General features: G+C 45.2%; 1 protein-coding gene across 2 annotated transcripts in view; it reads right to left on the bottom strand.

Annotated features, from left to right (window-relative positions):
* PI4KB (phosphatidylinositol 4-kinase beta) overlaps window positions 1-20,754 on the bottom strand; it is a 256,070-nt gene that overhangs the window by 42,583 nt on the left and 192,733 nt on the right. For both annotated transcript variants that reach the window (XM_086947346.1, XM_086947347.1), the window contains 2 exons: window positions 18,746-19,011; window positions 4,985-5,117 (listed from right to left, as the gene is read on the bottom strand). In XM_086947346.1, coding sequence (XP_086803472.1) covers window positions 4,985-5,117; window positions 18,746-19,011 — 399 coding nt within the window. The remainder of the gene's footprint in view (window positions 1-4,984; window positions 5,118-18,745; window positions 19,012-20,754) is intronic.

The following is a 20,754-nucleotide window of genomic DNA, read 5'->3' as shown; positions in this document are numbered from 1 at the left end:
TCACACATCTACCAATGCCCTCTTGCCAATTTTTAGGACTCACCAAGCTGCACACTGATTGCGAAATACCTTTTATTTTTTTAGTTTTATATAGCGCAAACTCAACCTGAAGGTATTGGAGCGGTTTATATGAGCACCAGCTACATATTACAAGGAGAGAATAGATTAAGTGTTTTGCCCAGAATCACTGGATGTTGAGCCGATGGCGACAATCCTTTCTACTGTGAATTTACAGTGGGCTTACAGCCTGCACACTCTTTACACCAGACTATATTCAGACCCACTCAAATTAAGCAGTCCGGTGGACCAAATTATGCAGCAGGGTTGCCAATTATATTATGCAGCAAGAAAAGGCCTAGTATGCAGCATAATGCGGTAGGTACCTTCTTTCATCGTATTACTTCACTATTTTGATATTTTTACTCATGTTAAGCGTATGAGGAAAGGTTTCTCCTCATTGATACCAGTTTAACACTCAACCACATAAACAAGCAACTGAAAGGTGACAAGTCGACCTTTGTGAAGGGCTTTCTACTTTGCGGCAAAACAGGTTAATACTTTTATTTTTAACTTTTGAGCAGTTTCAGGAAAAAACAAATGTTTTTGTTAAAATCTACAAATTAGGCAGCAGATGGCGGATTATATGGCAAATGCGGCCAATCCATAATTGTAATTAAAAAAAAAATGTCTCAGCCGCAAAAATGACCAAATTCCAGTGGCCTCCTCATGTTTGTCCCCGACTTTTATCCTCCCACTTTTCACATTTAAGGAACTACTTTTTTCTTTCAGCACTCCATGACCTGGCATTTATTTTGTAGTTTTCTCTCTTGTGTGCTGTGTCCCCACAAATACCTCTCAACAGACCCAGCTTTAAGCTGCTGTCTGAGGCAGAAGATGTACTTAGCATGACACTTACTCTGGATGGCCGTGAATCGGTTCCCTGACCTACTGCAGAGGACAAATGGCTGAATCCTGTGCAAAGTAAATTAGGCCTTGGCAAACAATCTCAGGCTCCTTCAAAATCTGTCCTGAAGATGACTCGGTGTCCAGTCACAACAGTTCCAGATTCTCTACCCATGAAGGAATCACAACTATTTTCACAACCATAACAGGCTTCTGAAGCTATGCCACGGCTACTGCCTCAGTGTTACTACCAGTGTTAACTACAACATGCTGCCATTTAACTTTAATGTTTGATACCTATAGAGCGTCAGATGAAGACCTATCCGAGTTTACAGTTTGTGGCTGGAAAATGTTTAAATGTTGTATGATTAACTCTCTTTTCAGAAGGTGAGCCTTTTAGCACGCAAATGCTAGTAAAGGGACAATCTGTTACCGGTAAGAAATATACCAGTAATAAAATAAAATGGCACCGCAGACCGCAATGCTTAGCAAAAGCTGAACAGTTCACTCCTAACGGAAAAGCTGTAAAGATCTCCACAATGTATCAATCCATGTTAATTTGCATCTCCTGCTCAGTATTACAAATAGTCAGCTGCTGTAGCCAAGGGTATTCTTCCCACCGGATGCTATTCTGCTAAAGATGGAACATTCACTCATTATTTACCAAATCGTCAACTGAAGCTGTATCTCGATAACCTCACTATGACATTGCCCCAAACCTCTAAAAATCAATTGTTCCAGGACCTGAAGAGCACTGGCTAAGAAACGGCGGTGCTCCAACAGACCTCCCCATAAAATAAATGAGACAAAAATGTAAAATTATAGAACCTTTGGATGATTTTTAGTTTTAGGATGGAGGAAATGTCCTTTATGCTTTGCCCTCCATGTTATTAAAGGTTTCGGTGGATAGATCATATTTAATTTTCTTTCTAAAATACATTTTGCCTAGCCTCCTAAATGTGGTACTCGAAGCGGCAGCCCATTTAATTTCAAATATGAAAAGATCTGAAAGCATCACACCCGTCTTCATATTCCTAGACTGTATTCCTCTAGAACATTGATTGTTCTAAAAGACTACCTAAGTAAGCCTGGATATCCATCTTAAAAACTTCAGAACACTGGTGGAAACTGAGACCAAAGAAATCAAGCCACTATCAAGCTGGACAAACACAAATTCAGAAAGACTACTCTCAAGGAAATCTTTGCTAGAAATGGGCAAAAAATATTGAATGCGTTTCCAGTACATATCGGGCAGACACATCAACATGTCTTAAAGAGGAATCTTACACATCACCTTGTCAGAGACCCAAAGTAAATTGCATTCATCCCTGGAATCCAGATCACACTACATCTCACTAATCACTTTATCTTCCTCTCACCTTGACTGTTTAACTTCACTCATATCTGGGAACAGCATTAATTTTACTTGTACCATGTACATCTTCACACTGAATAGGACAATGGAAATGTAGCTCTAAACAGTGAATGTCTCTCTCACTCATTTCTAGACTGTGTAATCTCAATGACCATGTCAATTGCCATATATCACTTCCACTGTATGCCAATGTACCTGAATATAAATCGTTCTTTCATAGAGGGTCCTCATCGCTCAATATTATGAATATACATTTCCACAATGTGTGTAATTTTTGTCTTCCTCTAATGTATGAGGACATCAGTTGCAAAGTTCGTGCCAGTTTCCAAACAAAGGGTCTGAAAACGAGCACAGTAAAACATTTAGTTGCGGTCAACAAAACATTTCGATCAAAAACACTGTGCAGAGGCATCTAAAGTTGGTTCCAAACCCCAAAGTCCAGCATTCTATGTCGGAAAACCCAGCCTTACGGAAATTCTGGAGAATAAAAAAAAAAAAGAATTTGGAATAAAATCTGAGGAATTAAATCCAAACAGAGTTGCAGGTCTGCCGAAAAGTATCTCTGCAATCACTTCGAATGTTATAAGCACTTTAAGCCCTCAAAAGAGCGCCTGAGGATTTTTCAGGACAAGAGGCACATTATATCCAAAAGAGACTCAAACACAGAGAAAACACTGGTGTAAAATGTCATTTTCACGCCCTCCGTCATCCTGAAAATTGTCCCTAAATACCAAATGCTACTCAGACTTCAAAATGTTTTACACCAGACGCAGAAACAAAGGGCTACAAACCGTTATCTGGACAGTTGTCAACAGAAGCGGATTCAAACCATTTTTTATCGATCTGCTCTATTGGGTACTTAAGAGCCTCACCTGGGTCTGTCAGGCGAGAAATCAACCTTTGTACGAATCCCAGAACTAACTATACAGATTCCATTCCGAGTATGAAAGGCTGGGCCTTTCCTTGGAAAACATATATGCAGACCCTAAAACATGTACTTTACTTTCAGAAAATAATATTTTAGAGACGATGTGGTCTAATTGATTTTCTGAACAGCTATCGTTCTCAATGCCATGCAGTCAAAGAAATTCAGAATCTCAAACAACCTCGAGCGACCCTAACTTGCGGGCCATGGAATAGAACCTTGTTTGAGGAGCACCAGGCTGCTCCCTCAGATAGCAATACCTATCAAATCAGATAGGATTGTAGTACAGTTTGATGCCACTTTGGTGAATTTGTTAGTGCACCTCCAATGCCAGCCTCTCCACACACCAAAATTTGAGAATCCATACTGTCTTACTTGCTTTCAAATTTCTTCATGTGTGTAAGTAGAAAATGTTTCGGATATATTTCATAACTCACCAGAATGTTTTACAACACTAAAAGGGCAGCACCAGCTGCACAGCCCTATTTCACCCAACAGCCCACCTCTATTCTGAGATAACCAACGACCCATTTCAAGAAGTACTGGATGTCTATCTAAAAGGAACCATCAGTGGCTTAAGTAAGCTACTTTCATGGGGGAGACACTTTTGGTGAGACACCAAGTTCAATAGAAAGACACCCACTTTGCACCCTTACAAAGTCTTTGGTTTGCAAAGTAATTACCAGGTTTCACAAGCACCCCACAGGTGCCTCAGACTAATCTACCCTGATGAATATGATTGTTGTACTTCTTGAGAAAGCACAGGGTTGCTGAATTTCATGTCACTGTCACAGGGCCTAGAACCAATTGAATGATTGACTGACTCTTCAGAAGGACTCGCCCACCTAAGGTCTGAAGACTTCAACAACACCTCTCTCTTCAGCAAACAGGAACAGTGGAAATTATATGATTAGTTCCTTTCCGTCATACTAGGAAACATCCACAGAGGAGACACCTATGGTTTTGGAGCACAAGGTGGAGACTGATCGTCACCTGAGAACCATCTGCCGCAGGACACGAGGTTCTAAAATGTTCCTGATCTGTAGCAAATCCCTTCATGATCTCGGTGTAGATTTTCTGGCCTAATAGAAAGGCAGCCAGGAAAGCGCACAATATGTGGCTCTTTGTTCTGATTCCTTTTCACCAGATGAAGTGCACTTCAAAGTAATGAAGGCACAATGGTGCGTGTGATGAAAATGTAGTCGAAGTTTACTAACACAACCTGCTGGAGGTGAAAGACCACATCAATAGTTGTAGAAAGGCGTCAAAAATAGAAATCTAACTGAATATTAGCCAAATCTGAAGATTAGTCAAATTAGCAAAAAGGGCATGGCACAGTGTTGAGGGCTTCTTTCTTCATTGACAGGAACAAAGAACTGCCGGGCAACTGTAACATCTGTGGCCTCCTGGAAAGGGCAGATCAGCCTAGGGCCTTAATAAAACCATAAAGCTTTTTTTTCTTGGAAAGCTGTGCTGCCTATCTGCCCCCCATGTTTTATTTTTGTTGTAAAAATAAATCTATGTGTAGGTTGATACAACAATCTTAATCACATTTCAGGTTAAATTGCCTTCTTTTAAAAATGTAACTTTAGTTAAGTTTGTGGTTTTTTTTCCTGTAAAATGTACCAGATCCCATACAAAGGAGCAGTTGAGCCGTTATGAATATCAGTGAAGCTACGTAGATACAGAAGCTGACAGGGTATAAACAGCTCCTGATAATGCATTCCTTGCATACAACTTTTCACAAAGGAGCACAACTGAGGTAGCCCTCAATCACTTACATCAACAAACTCAGAGGTGAGCTTGAAAGCAGATGTCTCAAAGCCAAGGTTTCTTGGAGAGCTGGAGAGAATGAACCCAAAGTCAATGTGGATGATGTGCCCCTCCGCGTCCAGCAAGATGTTCCCATTGTGCCTATGAAAAAAAAAAAGATGTCATGAGATGGGTGAGAGACATGGGGAGCATGGGACAAGTGAAAGAAAGGGGACAAGGAACAGAAGGAAGGAGAACATGTAATCAGGAGAGAATGGAATGGGCGACAAGGAGAGTAAAGAAAAGAGGGGTTTGTGAGATAAGCAACCAATAAAATGAGAGTTACCCACATAAGAACAAAACATGCATTAGAAATGCAATCGGGCTCGGATTTATTTGAGTTTGAGCTAATGGCATTGTAAATGCCAATGTCTTTTCGCCATGTGTTATGGAGTGTGTGCATGTGGTGTGTAGTGGAATTATGTGGGTTGGATTGTAATTTTACCAATGGTGGCATGCTGTGTTTTAAATGAATATGTTTAAAAGTAAAGTGTACCATACTGCGATTGCTTGGTGGAAAAGTGCGCTGCCGGCTGGAGGTGTGTGTGCCTGGTGGAAGGGTGCACTGACGGCTGGTGGGTGTGTGCTTGGTAAAAGCGTGCACAGATGGCTGATGGTTGTTGGTGTTTGTGCATGGTGAAAGCATTTATTGACGGCTGGGGGTGTGTTCTGTGTGTTGTATTCTGTGTACTGGTGAGTGTGTGGTGGTGAGTCTGTGGGGGTGAGCCTGGGGGGTGAGCCTGGGGGGTGAGCCTGGGGGGTGAGTGTGGTGGTGAGTGTGTTGTGTTGAGTGGTGACGAGTGTGTGGTGTTGAGAGACTGAGGTGTGTGGTTTCTGTGTGCCTTATGTGTGTGTGTGGTGTATGGGTCTATGGTGTGTGTGTGTGCTATGTGTGTGTGGTGTATGTGTGTGTGGTGTTTTCTGCACAGTCACACACTGCCCCTACACATTCACACACTGCTCACCCGCACACTCCCAATGTCACCCTGCATAGTCACACACTGTTTATTCTGCACCTGCACTCACCGCCACTCTGCACTCACCGCCACTCTGCACTCACCGCCACTCTGCACTCACCGCCACTCTGCAGTCACCCCACTCTGCAGTCACCGCCACTCTGCAGTCACCGCCACTCTGCAGTCACCGCCACTCTGCAGTCACCGCCACTCTGCACGCCTCATGTCCCACGAGCAACAAAGACAGACGTAAACACACTCACAGCATAGGACTTCCGCATTCTTAATGAGGTAACAAGCAATGGAAAGGATGTATGAATGCAGCCTTGTGCTGATGAGCCTGGAGGCATAGCCTGGAAAAACCAAAAAGTTTACTAATATTCTATATTGATTTTACAGGTGACAAAACGTAATTATTAGTACAATTTTTAAAGCAGACACATGCAAACACACAAATTGTATTGCCGTTTTCCAATTCAAACTCAAAAGAAGAATGGAAAGTTAAGTGATAGACCTCTGCTACCAGCGCCTAACCCACTGAGCTAGCCTCACAGGCTTGCACAATAAATAAAAGCAGCACTGAGTGTCTGGCAGCAGAGCAGAGGTGACTGAGGCTGCAGTGCAGAGCGAGCCAGCGCGCGGAGCGCTGCTGAATGGTGAACGCGCCCCGGCCATCTGCATTCATTTAACGAGGCACCCTGACAGCTCCTAATTGATATTTATGGACGGCCGTGCGCGAAACCGCAGAGAAAATGCCCACAATGGCGGACTCAAATCACATATAGCCTATCGCGTCAAGGCTACTACAAAGACAGCACAGCGAAGACGAATCACTATGCAGATGCCATAAAACAACCACGTGCACTAAGGAATGTTTGGAATGTTTCTGGCCCGAGCCCTAAAGAAACCTTTTTTTTTTTTTATAACAATAGAGCTCGAAGCTCCGCCCCACTTCGTGGTGACGTAGGCCGAGCCCTAAAAAGGGACCGGGTGATAATACTATTCAAAGAAAATTCCCTTTTGTATCTGCATTCATTCCCAGTACCACCTTAAGTTACCACTGAACCAAAGAATCACACTAATATTGAGTATCTTAACACTTTTTCCATGATCGATGTAACCTTATTCACACGTTATTTGTTTCAGGTTGTATTTTGTTTAAAAAAAATGTGTACACAATTTAATACATAAAATCAATACACAGTATCAAAATAAAGGATGGAGGTTGTGATTTTATTTTATTTACTCTTAAAACGAGGGCAATTTACAACATCCGCCCTCTTTCTTTCTCTTTTTTAAAACAAAATACAGGAGAAACGACTGAAACTAAATTTTTAAAAAACGGTCGAACAATTCCATTGACAAATCCAGTCCTGAATGAGACAACAGGAGATGTACCAAAGGAAGAATTGATTAAACTTTGGTAAGTTTGTTTTTAGGTTATAAAGATAGTAGCTACTTGTGACAAAGATAACGAACATAAGCATAACCTTATGAATAATTTTGTCAATAGGTTAGATGACTAAACGACAAAAATAACTGAACCACTCAAGAATAAACGCCTGGTCTTAATCTAAGTGGGTATATGGGATATATATATCAAGGAATAAAATATGATAAATAATCATGAATAAAAAACCAATGTAAGAAATGTTATTTATAGGAGGCGCGCCTACACTATCTGAGAAGTAGTACACGCCGTATATGGAAAAATCTATAAAACCATATGTGGGGTCGTGATTACCCCACAAAGTCAATTTTTGGGGAAAGAAATTTCACGAATTATCGCTCTGGTTGACTATCGTTTTTTATCATTAATAGAATCGTCACCAGTGTAAACAGAGGAGGTACTAATTCTGTGACACTTTTATGAATAGTCACTAGGAACCTCTGTGGTAACTTAAGGTGGTACTGAGAATGAATGCAGATACAAAATGGAATTTTCTTTGAATAGTTTGTGAGATAAGGACAGAAGGAGAATGTGAACTAGGGAGAAAAGTAAATGGCACAGGAAACAATGGGATACTTAAAATTATGACTTAGGATAGAGGAAAGCACATAATGTGGAGAGGAAGGGACAGAAGTAGCGCAAGGAACAGAGATGAAGGGGAGAAGGAACAGCAAGGGGAGAAGGAACAGCATGGGGAAAATGACAACAGAATGGGAAAGATATTGACAATATTGGAAGACTGTGGACAGCATGAGACAGAGGAGTGTGGCAGATATAAATACAGGAGCAGTGTGGAAGAAGGAGCACAGGCAACAGGAGGGAAAAGGATGAACTGAAGGAGCTCAAAAAAAGGAGAGCACAGGAAGGAGAAAAGGAGCTCAAAGAAGGAGAGACGGCGACGACGAGACACACAAGGTAATGAACTCCATCCACTCAGGATCTCAGTCTGACCCGTGCCCACACCACGTATTCAACAAAGCAGACGCAGCCATCGCACCCCAACTACGGAAGGTCATCAACATCTCCTTTGAAACAGCTGGAAGCACGCCGAACTACACGCACTCCTCAAGAAGCCCAAAGCAGACCCCAAGGAACTCAAGAACTTTCGGCCCATCTCCCCGCTCCCGTTCCCAGCAAAGGTCAACGAGAAAATCATCAACATGCAACTGGCCCGCCACCTGGAAGACAAAATCATCTTGGACCCGCCCCAGTCCGGATTCAGACGAAACCACAGCACCGAGACAGCCCTCATCGCCGCCACAGACAACATCAGGCACCAACAAGACAACGGCGAAACAACAGCCCTCATCCTCCTGGACCTGTCAGCCGCCTTCGACGCGGTTTGCCATTGCACTCTAAGACACGCCTCCTAGAAGCCGGAATCCAAGAGAATGCCCATGACTCGACCACAACCTTCCGCACCGGCAGAACCCAGAGCGTCCGCCTCCCACCCTCCCACCCTTCCGATCTGAAGCCACAGACATCTGCGGCGTCCCCCAGGGCTCATCCCTCAGCCCGACGCTGTTCAACGTCTACATGGCCCCCCTCGCACTAGTTGCCCGCCATCACGGCCTCAACATCATCTCCTATGCCGACGACACCCAGTTCATCCTCTCCCTCACCAAGGACCCACACACCGCCAAAACCAACCTCCACGAGGGAATGAAGGCCGTCGCCAACTGGAGGAGGAGCAGCCGTCTGAAGCTGAACTCGGACAAGACGGAGGTCCTAATCCTCGGATCCACCCACTCAGCCTGGGACGACTCCTGGTGGCCGACCACACTGGGAACAGCACCAACACCCTCCGACCATGCACGCAATCTAGGATGCAGCCTCGACTCCTCCCTCTCCATGTCTAAGCAGGTCAATGCCGTCTCCTCCTCCTGCTACAACACCCTCCGCATGCTCCGCAGGATCTACAAGTGGATCCCGACCGTAACAAGAAGAGCGGTGACAGGCCCTCGTCAGCAGCAGACTGGACTGCGGCAACGTACCCTACGCAGGAATCCCAGCCAAACACCTACGACGACTACAACGCATCCAAAACGCCTCCGCCAGACTGATCGTCAACGTCCCCCGCCGCAGCAACATCACCCCCCACCTGAGAGACCTACACTGGCTTCCCATCGACAAGAGGATTACCTTCAAGCTGCTCACCCACGCACACAAAGCACTCAACAATGCCGGACCTGCCTACCTGAACAGCAGACTCAGCTTCCACACCCCCAGCCGCCAGCTCCGCTCCGCCAGCCTCGCCCTCGCCGCGGTCCCCAGCATCCAACGAACGACCTCCGGCGGCAGATCCTTCTCCTACCTCGCCGCCAAGACCTGGAACACCCTCCCTACCCACATACGGGAGACCCAAGACCTACTCACCTTCAGAAGACTCCTAAAGACCTGGCTCTTCGAGCTGTAGCAGCACCCCCCTCCCCTTAGCGCCTTGGGACCCTCACGGGTAAGTAGCGCACTTTACAAGTACTCTGATTGATTGATTGATTGATTGAATAGGGAAGGAGAGACATACCTCAAAGGAAATGAGCGCAGGGGGACGTGGAGAAAGAGCACAGGGGGAAGCGGAGACCGAGCGCACATGGAAGAAAAGGAGCACACTGAGAAGAGAGCATACGGGAAAGAGAAAGAGCCTGGGGAGGGTGATAGAGCACTGGGAAACGGGAGAAAAAGCACGGGGGAACGGGAGAACCATCGCTTGAGACCGAAAGAACCATCATGGAATGGGACCCAGAGAACCATCATGGTATGGGACACAGAGAACCATCATGGAATGGGACCCAGAGAACCATCGTGGAATGGGACCCAGAGAACCATCGTGAAAAGGGACCCAGAGAACCATCAGGAAAAGGGACCCAGAGAACCATCATGGAATGGGACCCAGAGAACCATCATGGAATGGGACCCAGAGAACCATCATGGAAAGGGACCCAGAGAACCATCATGGAAAGGGACCCAGAGAACCATCCGTGAATGGGACCCAGAGAACCATCATGGTATGGGACCCAGAGAACCATCATGGAATGGGACCCAGAGAACCATCATGGAATGGGACCCAGAGAAACATCATGGAATGGGACCCAGAGAACCATCATGGAATGGGACCCAGAGAACCATCATGGAATGGGACCCAGAGAACCGTCATGGAATGGGACCCAGAGAACCGTCATGGAATGGGACCCAGAGAACCGTCATGGAATGGGACCCAGAGAACCATCATGGAATGGGACCCAGAGAACCATCATGAAATGGGACCCAGAGAACCATCCGTGAATGGGACCCAGAGAACCATCCTGGAATGGGACCGAGAGAGCCGTCGGCTGGGACCGAGAGAGCCGTCGGCTGGGACCGAGAGAGCCGTCGGCTGGGACCGAGAGAGCCGTCGGCTGGGACCGAGAGAGCCGTCGGCTGGGACCGAGAGAGCCGTCGGCTGGGACCGAGAGAGCCGTCGGCTGGGACCGAGAGAGCCGTCGGCTGGGACCGAGAGAGCCGTCGGCTGGGACCGAGAGAGCCGTCGGCTGGGACCGAGAGAGCCGTCGGCTGGGACCGAGAGAGCTGTCGGCTGGGACAGAGAGAGCCGTCGGCTGGGACCGAGAGAGCCGTCGGCTGGGACCGAGAGAGCCGTCGGCTGGGACCGAGAGAGCCGTCGGCTGGGACCGAGAGAGCCGTCGGCTGGGACCGAGAGAGCCGTCGGCTGGGACCGAGAGAGCTGTCGGCTGGGACCGAGAGAGCTGTCGGCTGGGACCGAGAGAGCTGTCGGCTGGGACCGAGAGAGCCGTCGGCTGGGACCGAGAGAGCCATCGGCTGGGACAGAAAAAGCCGTCAGCTGGGACAGAAAAAGCTGACGGCTGGGACAGAAAAAGCCGTTGGGTGGGAGCGAGAGAATTGCCGCTCAGGACCGAGGGAACCAACGCTCGGGACCGAGGGAACCATCGCTCGGGACCGAGGGAAGCATCGCTTGGGACCAAAAGAAGCATTGCTTGGGACCAAAAGATGCATCGCTTGGGACCAAAAGAAGCACTGCATCGGACAGAGAAGATTCACAGGGAAAGGAGAGCACAGGATGGACAGAAGAGAATCTAAAAAACATAAGGGAAGCATAGGACAAAGAAGAGTAAGGCAACGACAGACGTAGGGAACTAGAAAGACAAAAAGATTAGAGGATGTGCAAGGCACAATACGAAGAACAGAGAGTAAAGTGGACTTTGATGGTTAAAGTTGGCAATTAGGAATCAGGAGGGTGAATGGGATCATGCACTGTTAAAGACAAATCATTAAACTAATTAACTCCTGGAAGAAATCCTGACAACCAACATGATTATGCTTCCTTCCTAAGGGACATGCCTCATGAACCAACAGGTCTACACATTGCTGGACAATTTGCGATCAAAACAGCTAGCAACAACCGTCAGTTAAATCGAAATTTAAAGATACAACCCTTCCCAGTGCATGAACTGGGATCCTCACATCTCAATTTCTGAAAAAGCACAGAATTTAGGCATCCCTTTTTAAAGGGGATCCTGCTTTTCAATTATATAAAGTATTGACTCTGTTCTATGCTCAAAGACATACTTGCCGTCTAAACTGTGTTCGCAAAAACCCTGAAAGTCCATTTAATCAAATGAAGAATTTTCAATATTTCATTATTTTCCCTGTTCAAAGTGATACTATCTATCTCTGGGAACTCCGAGTGAGACAAATAACACTTTGAACCACAAGTATTACTGAGAGGGACTGAAAGTCCCAGGGGGAAAGCGGACTACCTGCACCTGGGCTGAGGAGGACGCCCACGAGCCAGCGCCAATTCTTGCCGCGCCCGCTTCGCAGGAGCCGCTGCACTTTGTTTCCTGTTGCCGCTGACCACTGAGAGGGACTGCAAGTCCCAGGGGGCAAGTGGACTACCTGCACCTAGGCTGAGGAGGACGCCCACGAGCCAGCAATACTTCTTGCCGCTCCCGCTTCGCGGGAGCCGCTGCGCTTTGTTTCCTGTTGCCGCTGACCACTGAGAGGGACTGCAAGTCCCAGGGGGCAAGCTGACTACCTGCACCTGGGCTGAGGAGGACACCCACTCATCTATTTAGGGATTCTCCACTCCGGCTTTGCGGAACGCGCGCGCGCTGGGCGAAGCCCGAGCCAAGGGCGGGCCCGTTTAAGCCCGTTGTAGCCCGGAGGAGACCGGACCGGGCCACCCCCTAAGGTTTAGCTGTTACATATTGAAGGACATTCGACATTCTTGTAAGTACCCGCTGTATTACTAAACAAAGAATTGGGGAAATGGCTGGACGTGAAAGTCGGAGCAAAAAATTAATATCAGGAGGATATGTTGCAGGGACATTGGATAAGGTCATTACGAGGGCCACTACAGTCCTGGAACCTGAAATTATTTTGACTGAGCACCGGCTCTCTCTAGACCTAGCCTCTGCGAAAAGATCCTTGTTGGGGGACATAGCAAATGCCCGTACGCCGGAGCATATTCTCCGAATACTTGACACTGAGGGGCGCAAGAGTATATCTAGCAGCGACTCTACTCAGGAGATGGGAAAACTACCACTAATTGTTGAGACACAGCACACGCCAGTGGCAGCGAACCATCCTCCAACAGTCTCTGAAAGCAACCCAACAGTATATGGTTCAGATAGAGCAAACATTCGGCAGTTACGTGGGAGACTTGAAGGGGTTATTCCCAAAAGGAAGCGTGGAGGTGCTGCTTTACGTGGTAGGAAGCCTAAGCTTGCAAAGCTTGCAAATAGCAATGATCCTGCTTCTTCGGCAACAGCCCCAAATACCCCAGATAATAGGCAACGGTTCCCACCAACAGTAACTACTCAAGCAGGGGTAAATATTTCCTCTACATCTGCTTTAATAGAGGATTTGTTCATGTTAAAATTGGGTGCCCTCCTTCAGTCATCACTGCAGCCCCTTGAGACGAGACGTTTACTTATAGAGCAGCGTCTGTCAAAAATGTAAAAAGTATCTTTGGCGAATATGGACTATCTAAAGTCTACCACGGGGACTCCCGGTCAAGGCCAAGGCCAAGGGGGGCCTTTGATAAGTAATTCTATATTGTCCCCGAAGTCGCCTCCTGTACTCGCATCTACCCTAACCCAGACATCCCTCGCAGAACATCTTGATAGCCCGTTGAGATTGGCTAATATCGAGAAAACCAAAGTTGTCCAGCAGCTGGGAGGAGATGCGAGGAGTACAACGAGTGGACTGCCAATCATGAAATATACCGATGTTGATTCTAGGCCTTCTTTGCCTTGCATTGATATGCCTCCGGAGAGCGCACGATATGTGGTTGTTCTGACTGGGGTTCCTAAATTAGACTCTAATAGAACTGAATCTTATACTGACCTAAAGAATACATCTATCCATTGCTTGAACAAGAATAGACCCCAACCCAGAAATGTACAATGCCAAATCTTGTTTGCAAGAAGAGTGGGTTGGGTGGGCCCTAGGCCAAAAGATGTGGAGGGGGATTGTATCGTTATTAACTTTAAGGACACCAGGGTGATTGATCATGTGTGTATGGGGCTTTCAAACCATGGCCAAACAACTATTTCCCCTATGCACCTAAGTTAATTTCTACCCGCCCTCAACACATCGTTTGAACCAATATTATCTAGGGCACAATCAGGAAAGGGTAGCTCCTCCGGGTTTGATGAGCTTTGGAAAGGACATGGAATTTAACCCCTTGTATGCTGGTGACGAACCCCAGCCGTCACGCTCCGCGGTGCTCGTGTGCTGATGACGGCTGGGGTTCGTCACGGCCCCGCCCTGTTCGTTTGTTTACCGCACAGCGGCGGAAACGGGCCAGCAGCGAAGGGGTTAATCAGCACTCAATGGGGTTTCCAGTGAGCAATAGATATAGTGTACTTGACCAAGTTGAGTGACTACTATGTACCGTTGTATCTATAAATGGAACGCCCAAAGATCAGAGGTCTCACATTGAAGGAGGACCTGATGAGGGGCATGCCAAGACCCTGTAACAAACAATGTAACAGAGTTTAATGAAGGCCAATGTATGCTTAGAATAGACTCCTGTGAGGGAAGGCAGATACCGACTAACGAATCGCAAATGCCAGTGGGAGCAGTGATATTATCACCTAAAGTCGCAGGCCTATCTAGCCTGCATATGGCTGACCAAATACCATTGGATCCAATTATGACAGAGAGTGTAGTGCCGGTGGCCAAGGCAAGAATTGGATTAGAGGGTCTAAGTAGAGACCTGTTAATGTTTTCTTGGAATATTGCGGGCCTTAAGGCCAAAATGGATTTTCCTAACTGGGGTGTCACTATGAACCCCTTAAGGGTCTTATGAACCAAATTACAAAGGATGAAGATGCAATATGGTCAATTTCACACTCTAATACATATGACGTAGAACGATGGACTCCATTAGTGTTCCAATTGACGTTGCTTACATTAACTTCTTCTGTAAGGGCGTGTAATGGGCGATTCATGAATGATAATCCTGGGCTCCCAACGTTCAATAGACTCGGACAGGAATCAATAATAGACTACTTTTTAATTAGTGTAGAGATATGGCCTAAAGTGTTTGATTTTAAGGTCGTGCAGCGTAGTGAAAGCGACCAGAACCCACTGACCATTAAGCTTGATTTTCAAGTAAATGATGCAGACCAAGGACCTTTAACCCCCGCCCCTCTAGTGAACTCAGAGTAAAAAACGGAGGGAGGCGGATCAGATGGGCCACAATCATACAATCCCCAGACAGATTGGCTAGAATGTATCAAAGTATTATTCCTCTAATAGAAAAGGCAGCTATTCTTGCTGCGAATTTTCCTGAAAGCAACTGTGGGGATGTACTGGGAAAAATCCACCTGAAATTGGTGACAACATTGGCGGATTTTCTCTTATTGTACTCAGCCAATCAGAAGCAAATCCCATGGGGCTAAAAATCCATGGTTTACTAAGGGTTGTAGGGTAGCTAAGTTAACTCTTATAAAATCCCTTGGGGGGGGGGGGATAATTTATGCATAAAGGAAGCAAGGGCTGATGTTAAAAAAATCGTTTTTAACGCTAAATCTGAATGGGAAGCAGATAGATGGCAGGACATTAAGTCTGCCTTAGATGAAAAAAATGCAAGGGCTTTCTGGAATTTGGTTCACACGGGCAAGATAGAGGGTAAGACCACTATCGAACCAAATATCTGTGAGGAAGCTTGGTGCACACATTTTAAAAACCTATATTCTATATCCCCAATAGAACCAAGTGAGTTGCCAGAATGTCTCCTAACAGCTGACTATGATTTAGATGATAGCCGTGCACAGCTAAGGGGTAATCCTTAGGTTAAAGGTGTGGATCGTGCTCCTTCGTTATCTCCCTGCATGGTGTATACCAGCTGACCCCACATGGTGTATACCACCGTGCAGCGCAGGTGAGGTTCAGCTAGCACTAAATAATCTGCAAATGAATAAAGCCCCAGTTAAGATAGGATCCCAGGCGACCTTTACAGAACTGAACAGGCAGTGTGGGTCCCCTACCTGCAATTACTATTCAATGCTATTTTTCAGGGACTTCAAATCCTGTATACCTGGGCAGGTGCTGAGATAATTCCTATATTTAAAAAAGGTTCTCCCCTGGATCCGGCCAACTATAGGCCAATCAGCCTCACCGATGTGTCTCAAAAAGTTTATGCTAGGGTATTATTGCAACGGCTGCAGGAATGGATCAGTGACCATGATATTTTGACCCCATTGCAAGCAGGTTTCAGGGCAAAAACTTCTACAATAGACCAGTTATTTAGGCTCCAGGTAATTTACTGGAAGCGCGTTGTTTTGCAAGCAGAGAGCCTCTACCTAACCTTCGTCGATTTGAAGTCGGCATTTGATATGGTGGACCGAAACCAGTTGTGGAGTATTTTGATGGCTATGGGGGCTCCACCATACCTATGCTTTCAGCTTAAACGACTTCACGAAGGTACCTTCGCTAGAGTCAGGTATGACAAGAATGGCCAACTAACGGACCCGTTCCCCGTTGGGAAGGGGGTTAGGCAGGGCTGCGTCCTAGCACCAGCCCTCTTCTCCCTCTTCCTAAACGGGTTGATAGATGACCTAAATGCCACCAAGGATATAGACTCACTGAAACTGGCCCATATTAGTTTTCCTGCATTGATGTTTGCGGACGATACCCTGTTGCTTTCAAAATCCGCTTCGGGTATGCAACGTGTCCTAAACAAATTTGCCCTGTTCTGTAAAAAAAGGAACCTTGAGGTCAACATTAATAAATACATGGTCTTTAATGGTAAATCCATTAACTGTCCTCACCCGATGATGGAGGCCGGTCCCTTGGAAAGGGTGCCCACTTTTGTTTACCTGGGTTTAACTCTGACTGAACAGATGGGCTGGGGCCCACAGACTGATAAGGCCAACGTAAAATTAACTCAGGCAGTCGGGGGGATTTTAAAAGTATATAAAAGCTGTGTTTAAAAAAAATCTTAGTCCAGCACTGGAAATACATAGAGTTCAAGCCAGATCAGCCGCACTTTATGGAGCGGAACTGTGGGGGCATAAGCTCCACAATGCCCTCGCAGCTACTGAAAATAATTTTATAAGACAAATTCTGTCCCTGCCAAAAAGCACACCGCTGGTTCCTCTCCGGATGGATCTAAATGTTATCCCGATTGCGGATCTCATTTCGGCACGGCCGCTGCTATATTGGCGGCAGTTGAGGTGCACTCCAGAGCTGTTTAGCTACCGATAGGAACTAAAAGTAGTATTGTCTTCTCTAGGTGCAGGTAGTATACCCAGGCTTTCCTATGCAAAGCACTCCTTTAGGGCAATTGGCATGGAAAACCTCTGTACTGATCCTGAAGTGTCATGCCAAGCCATTTCTAAGAAAACTTTGGCGTCTGCTCTGAATGAGTACAACTTGACAAAAATCTTCTTGGATGTAAAAACAACAACTCTAACGGATAGGATTCTGGATTTTAAGAGTCAGTATAAATTTGAGGGGGTTCTCGATTCCATACATCCCACCTTAGCAAAGAAGTTGTTCCTTCAATTTAGTTTTGGAACCCTGCCACTACATGCGTTTACTAACAAATGGGCAGGAGGCCCAAATCGTTTGTGTCCTGGGTGCCACTTGGTTAAGAATACTTAGTGCATGTCATGCTTTTTTGCGTGGTCTACAAATATTCAACTCTGCAAAAATTTGGGCGTCAGGATTTATTTGGTATTTTTTAGGATCCTACAAACTGATACCAACCCTGTCTATGTGGTCGCGGTATCAAAATTCTTGTTTGCTATGTGGACAATTCGTAGGAATCTATTAAAATTGGAACCACCATAAAGTAATGATAGCAATTGACTCTCTGAAACTTGTTTTAGAGTTTTTAGAATTTTAAGTATTTGTATAGCTAAATTATATTTTTAAAGATTATTTTACTATCTAATCCCTTAATGATGAATGTGTATAAATTGGTACTAATTGTCCATTGTTTTTTTTACGCATGTATTTTTGTTACTTAGAAATTTATCATGGATCTGTATTAATAATTGTTTATAAATGAATGTGCTTTTATGGCTATATCTAGCAGCAATAAAGTTTTGAAATGAATGAATGAATTACTCAAGGGGAACACCATTGGCTACTTTTGCTCTTTCTAAAGTGGGTACATGTCAACATAGCCTCACCTTTGACGGATGACAGTGTGCACTATGCAGCTCTTTAGAAGCCATTGACTGTCAAAAAGTCGATTAGGTTTCATTACACTTGTGATGTTTCAGGGGGTAAAGCCTTTGAATAAGTTAGTATAGAAATAGGAATGGAAGTGGATCCAAGGCAGAGGCCTGGCCAGTCCTTCATATATATAGTCCTACTTCCTTTTCTGAAGGCAGCTACTTTTTGTATTACTGTATCCTGAGCGCCTGGAGGCAATATTCCGGCGCTATTTAACTTGAGTGAAAAGATCCTGAAAACCAACAACTGGGTCACTCCACAAACAATGAAGTCGTACTACAATTTTGTATCGAACAAAAGGCAAAAAATGATTTAAATAAAAGTACCCAAACACAGAAACAATGAGACATTAAGGATAATTAAATGCATTTTTTAGTTACGCATATCGTCATCTGTGTTATCTTCAATGGTTTCTGATAGTGACTGCCAATTAATTATGCACTGGAAAACCCATGAAATAGTACCTTGCCCTGTTTAGTCGACCCTCTCTGAAAAGGAGGATCTGTACTAAGTTAACTGAAATAGGTTGAAACAGATGGTGAAAAACCAGTACTCTCGGATGCCTGGTCGCTCCATATATCACCCAAAGCAAAAAACGAATTATTAGAACTCACCGGTCCTTGACCTGTAACAGGTAGCACACCAGACAGTAGCCGGCACAGCTTTGTACAAAGTTGCGCTGAGCAGTCAGGAAAGCTTCGGTGGTATAGCTGCCATGCTCTTGGAGGAAGTAGTCCAGCAGCAAGAGCTGAGATTGCTTCTTCACCTGATGGATAGAGACAGCGTTGACAATGGGCTCAATCATGCCGCTGTCCGAGGAGATAACCAGGATTTTGTATGGTTTGATCCACAGAGGAACACGTTCCTGCTCCCAGATTACCTAAAAGAAAACCGACATTAAGGAATTAGTTTCCAAAGCAGTAGGTACCCTATAGAGCACAGGTGGAAACTTCTATTAGCTGTAGATAGGAATGATGGCGAGACAAAAGGCAGTCCTGGTTCTGGGGCATTGACAATGCCATTGTTACGAACATTCAATTTCTAACCTAATCTTTCCCATCTTCAGAGAACACCCAGAGCACTGGCACCAAGATGCACACTTCTGTAAACTATCTGCTCTGAGGTGGAAGTGGACAAAACTTAGTTACAAAGTTTCTGCTGCATCCACGATTTGTGAATTCTTTCTATCCTGCGAAATCCTAAGGTACACAATAGGGTATTCAGAATAGTTTACCAACTGAGGGGTGGGAGGGTGCCAGACCTGCATTTTACCACCTATTTCAAGTAGGTGGTAACCCATTCACAAAGGGTAAGGGGTCTCCAAGGGACCCCTTTCCCTTTGTGAATTGTCGTAAAAATGTTTAAGAGCATGCAGTGGTCCCACGGACCACTGCCTGCTCTTGAAAAATGAAAAGAAAACTTTTCATTTTTCTTTTCTAAATGCACCTGTTTCCCTTTCAGGAAATTGGGCTGCATTTAAAAAAAAAGCTTTATTTAAAATGAACAACAGACATAGTGGTCTGCTGACTCCAGCAGGCCACCACCCCTGTGATTTTAGCGATTCCTAATGGGTCGCAAATTGCGGCCAGCCTCATTAATATTAAGGAGGTAGGTCGATTTGCGACCCATTAGGAAACGCTAAATAAAACTCATGGAGTTTCATACATTCAAATAGCGATTACCTAATTGTGAATAACAGAGAATCGCAATTAGGTAATCTTTTTTGAAATAATGATACATGTGACACTAGATGAGGCTTTGTCAAGAAGGATACAGACTGTTCCAAAACATATTGTCTATGGCTAGAATAGACTTGAAAGGGTTCAATGACGCAAGAATATAACACAAACCAGCTAGACTGGTAGGTGACACCAACTCCAGCGTCTGCATGGCTTCAACAATACCAATGGAATAATGTAATTGGGTGGCGTTGACCTTGATAATTTCCAACTTCATGTTCAGCATCTGTATCAATACAACATTACCTCTTTTTGTGAGCCATCTTCCATTAGTTCCGTGGTATGGGTGGGAGTATATATGGAATTAGTTACTTACCTGTACACTATAGTTCTCCAGTATTATCTTTCATAGATTCACATGCTTGTATCTTCCCCGTCGTCATGGTGGGAGTCTCACGGTAACAGAATGACCAAGCAGTATCATAGAGAAGAAAAACTGCATAGAAAATCCCCATAGGGACTGTATTATTTGGTAACCAGACCATTTCTTTGTTTGGTCCAAAAGCCAGCCAATCAGCATTGCTGCCCTGCCCTCACACTCCCCAGCAGAAGCTTCCTGCCTCCGATTTCCGTCCCCGAGTGAGAGACATGGATAAATACAGAGAAACAGGTTCTGCCTGAGAAACGGGGAGGCGGGCGGGCGCATGTGAATCTATGAAAGATAATACTGGAGAACTATAGTGTACAGGTAAGTAACTAATTCATTCTCCAGTATTACATCTTTCATAGATTCACATGCTTGTATCAGAGTAGTAAGCAGTGCTCACAACATTTGTAGCGTTTCCAGGACAGAACTCAGAAGGAAGCTCTGCCGCAAAGCAATGATATAACAATACATATCAATAAATAAGTAATACGATAAATGCATGTTTAAATATAAATCA

This window comes from Lissotriton vulgaris, chromosome 12 (assembly GCF_964263255.1).
Source record: "Lissotriton vulgaris chromosome 12, aLisVul1.2, whole genome shotgun sequence".
Classification (NCBI taxonomy): Eukaryota; Metazoa; Chordata; class Amphibia; order Caudata; family Salamandridae; genus Lissotriton; species Lissotriton vulgaris.
The sequence above is the reverse complement of the archived record's forward strand: the minus strand, read 5'-3'. Positions and strand labels throughout refer to the sequence as shown.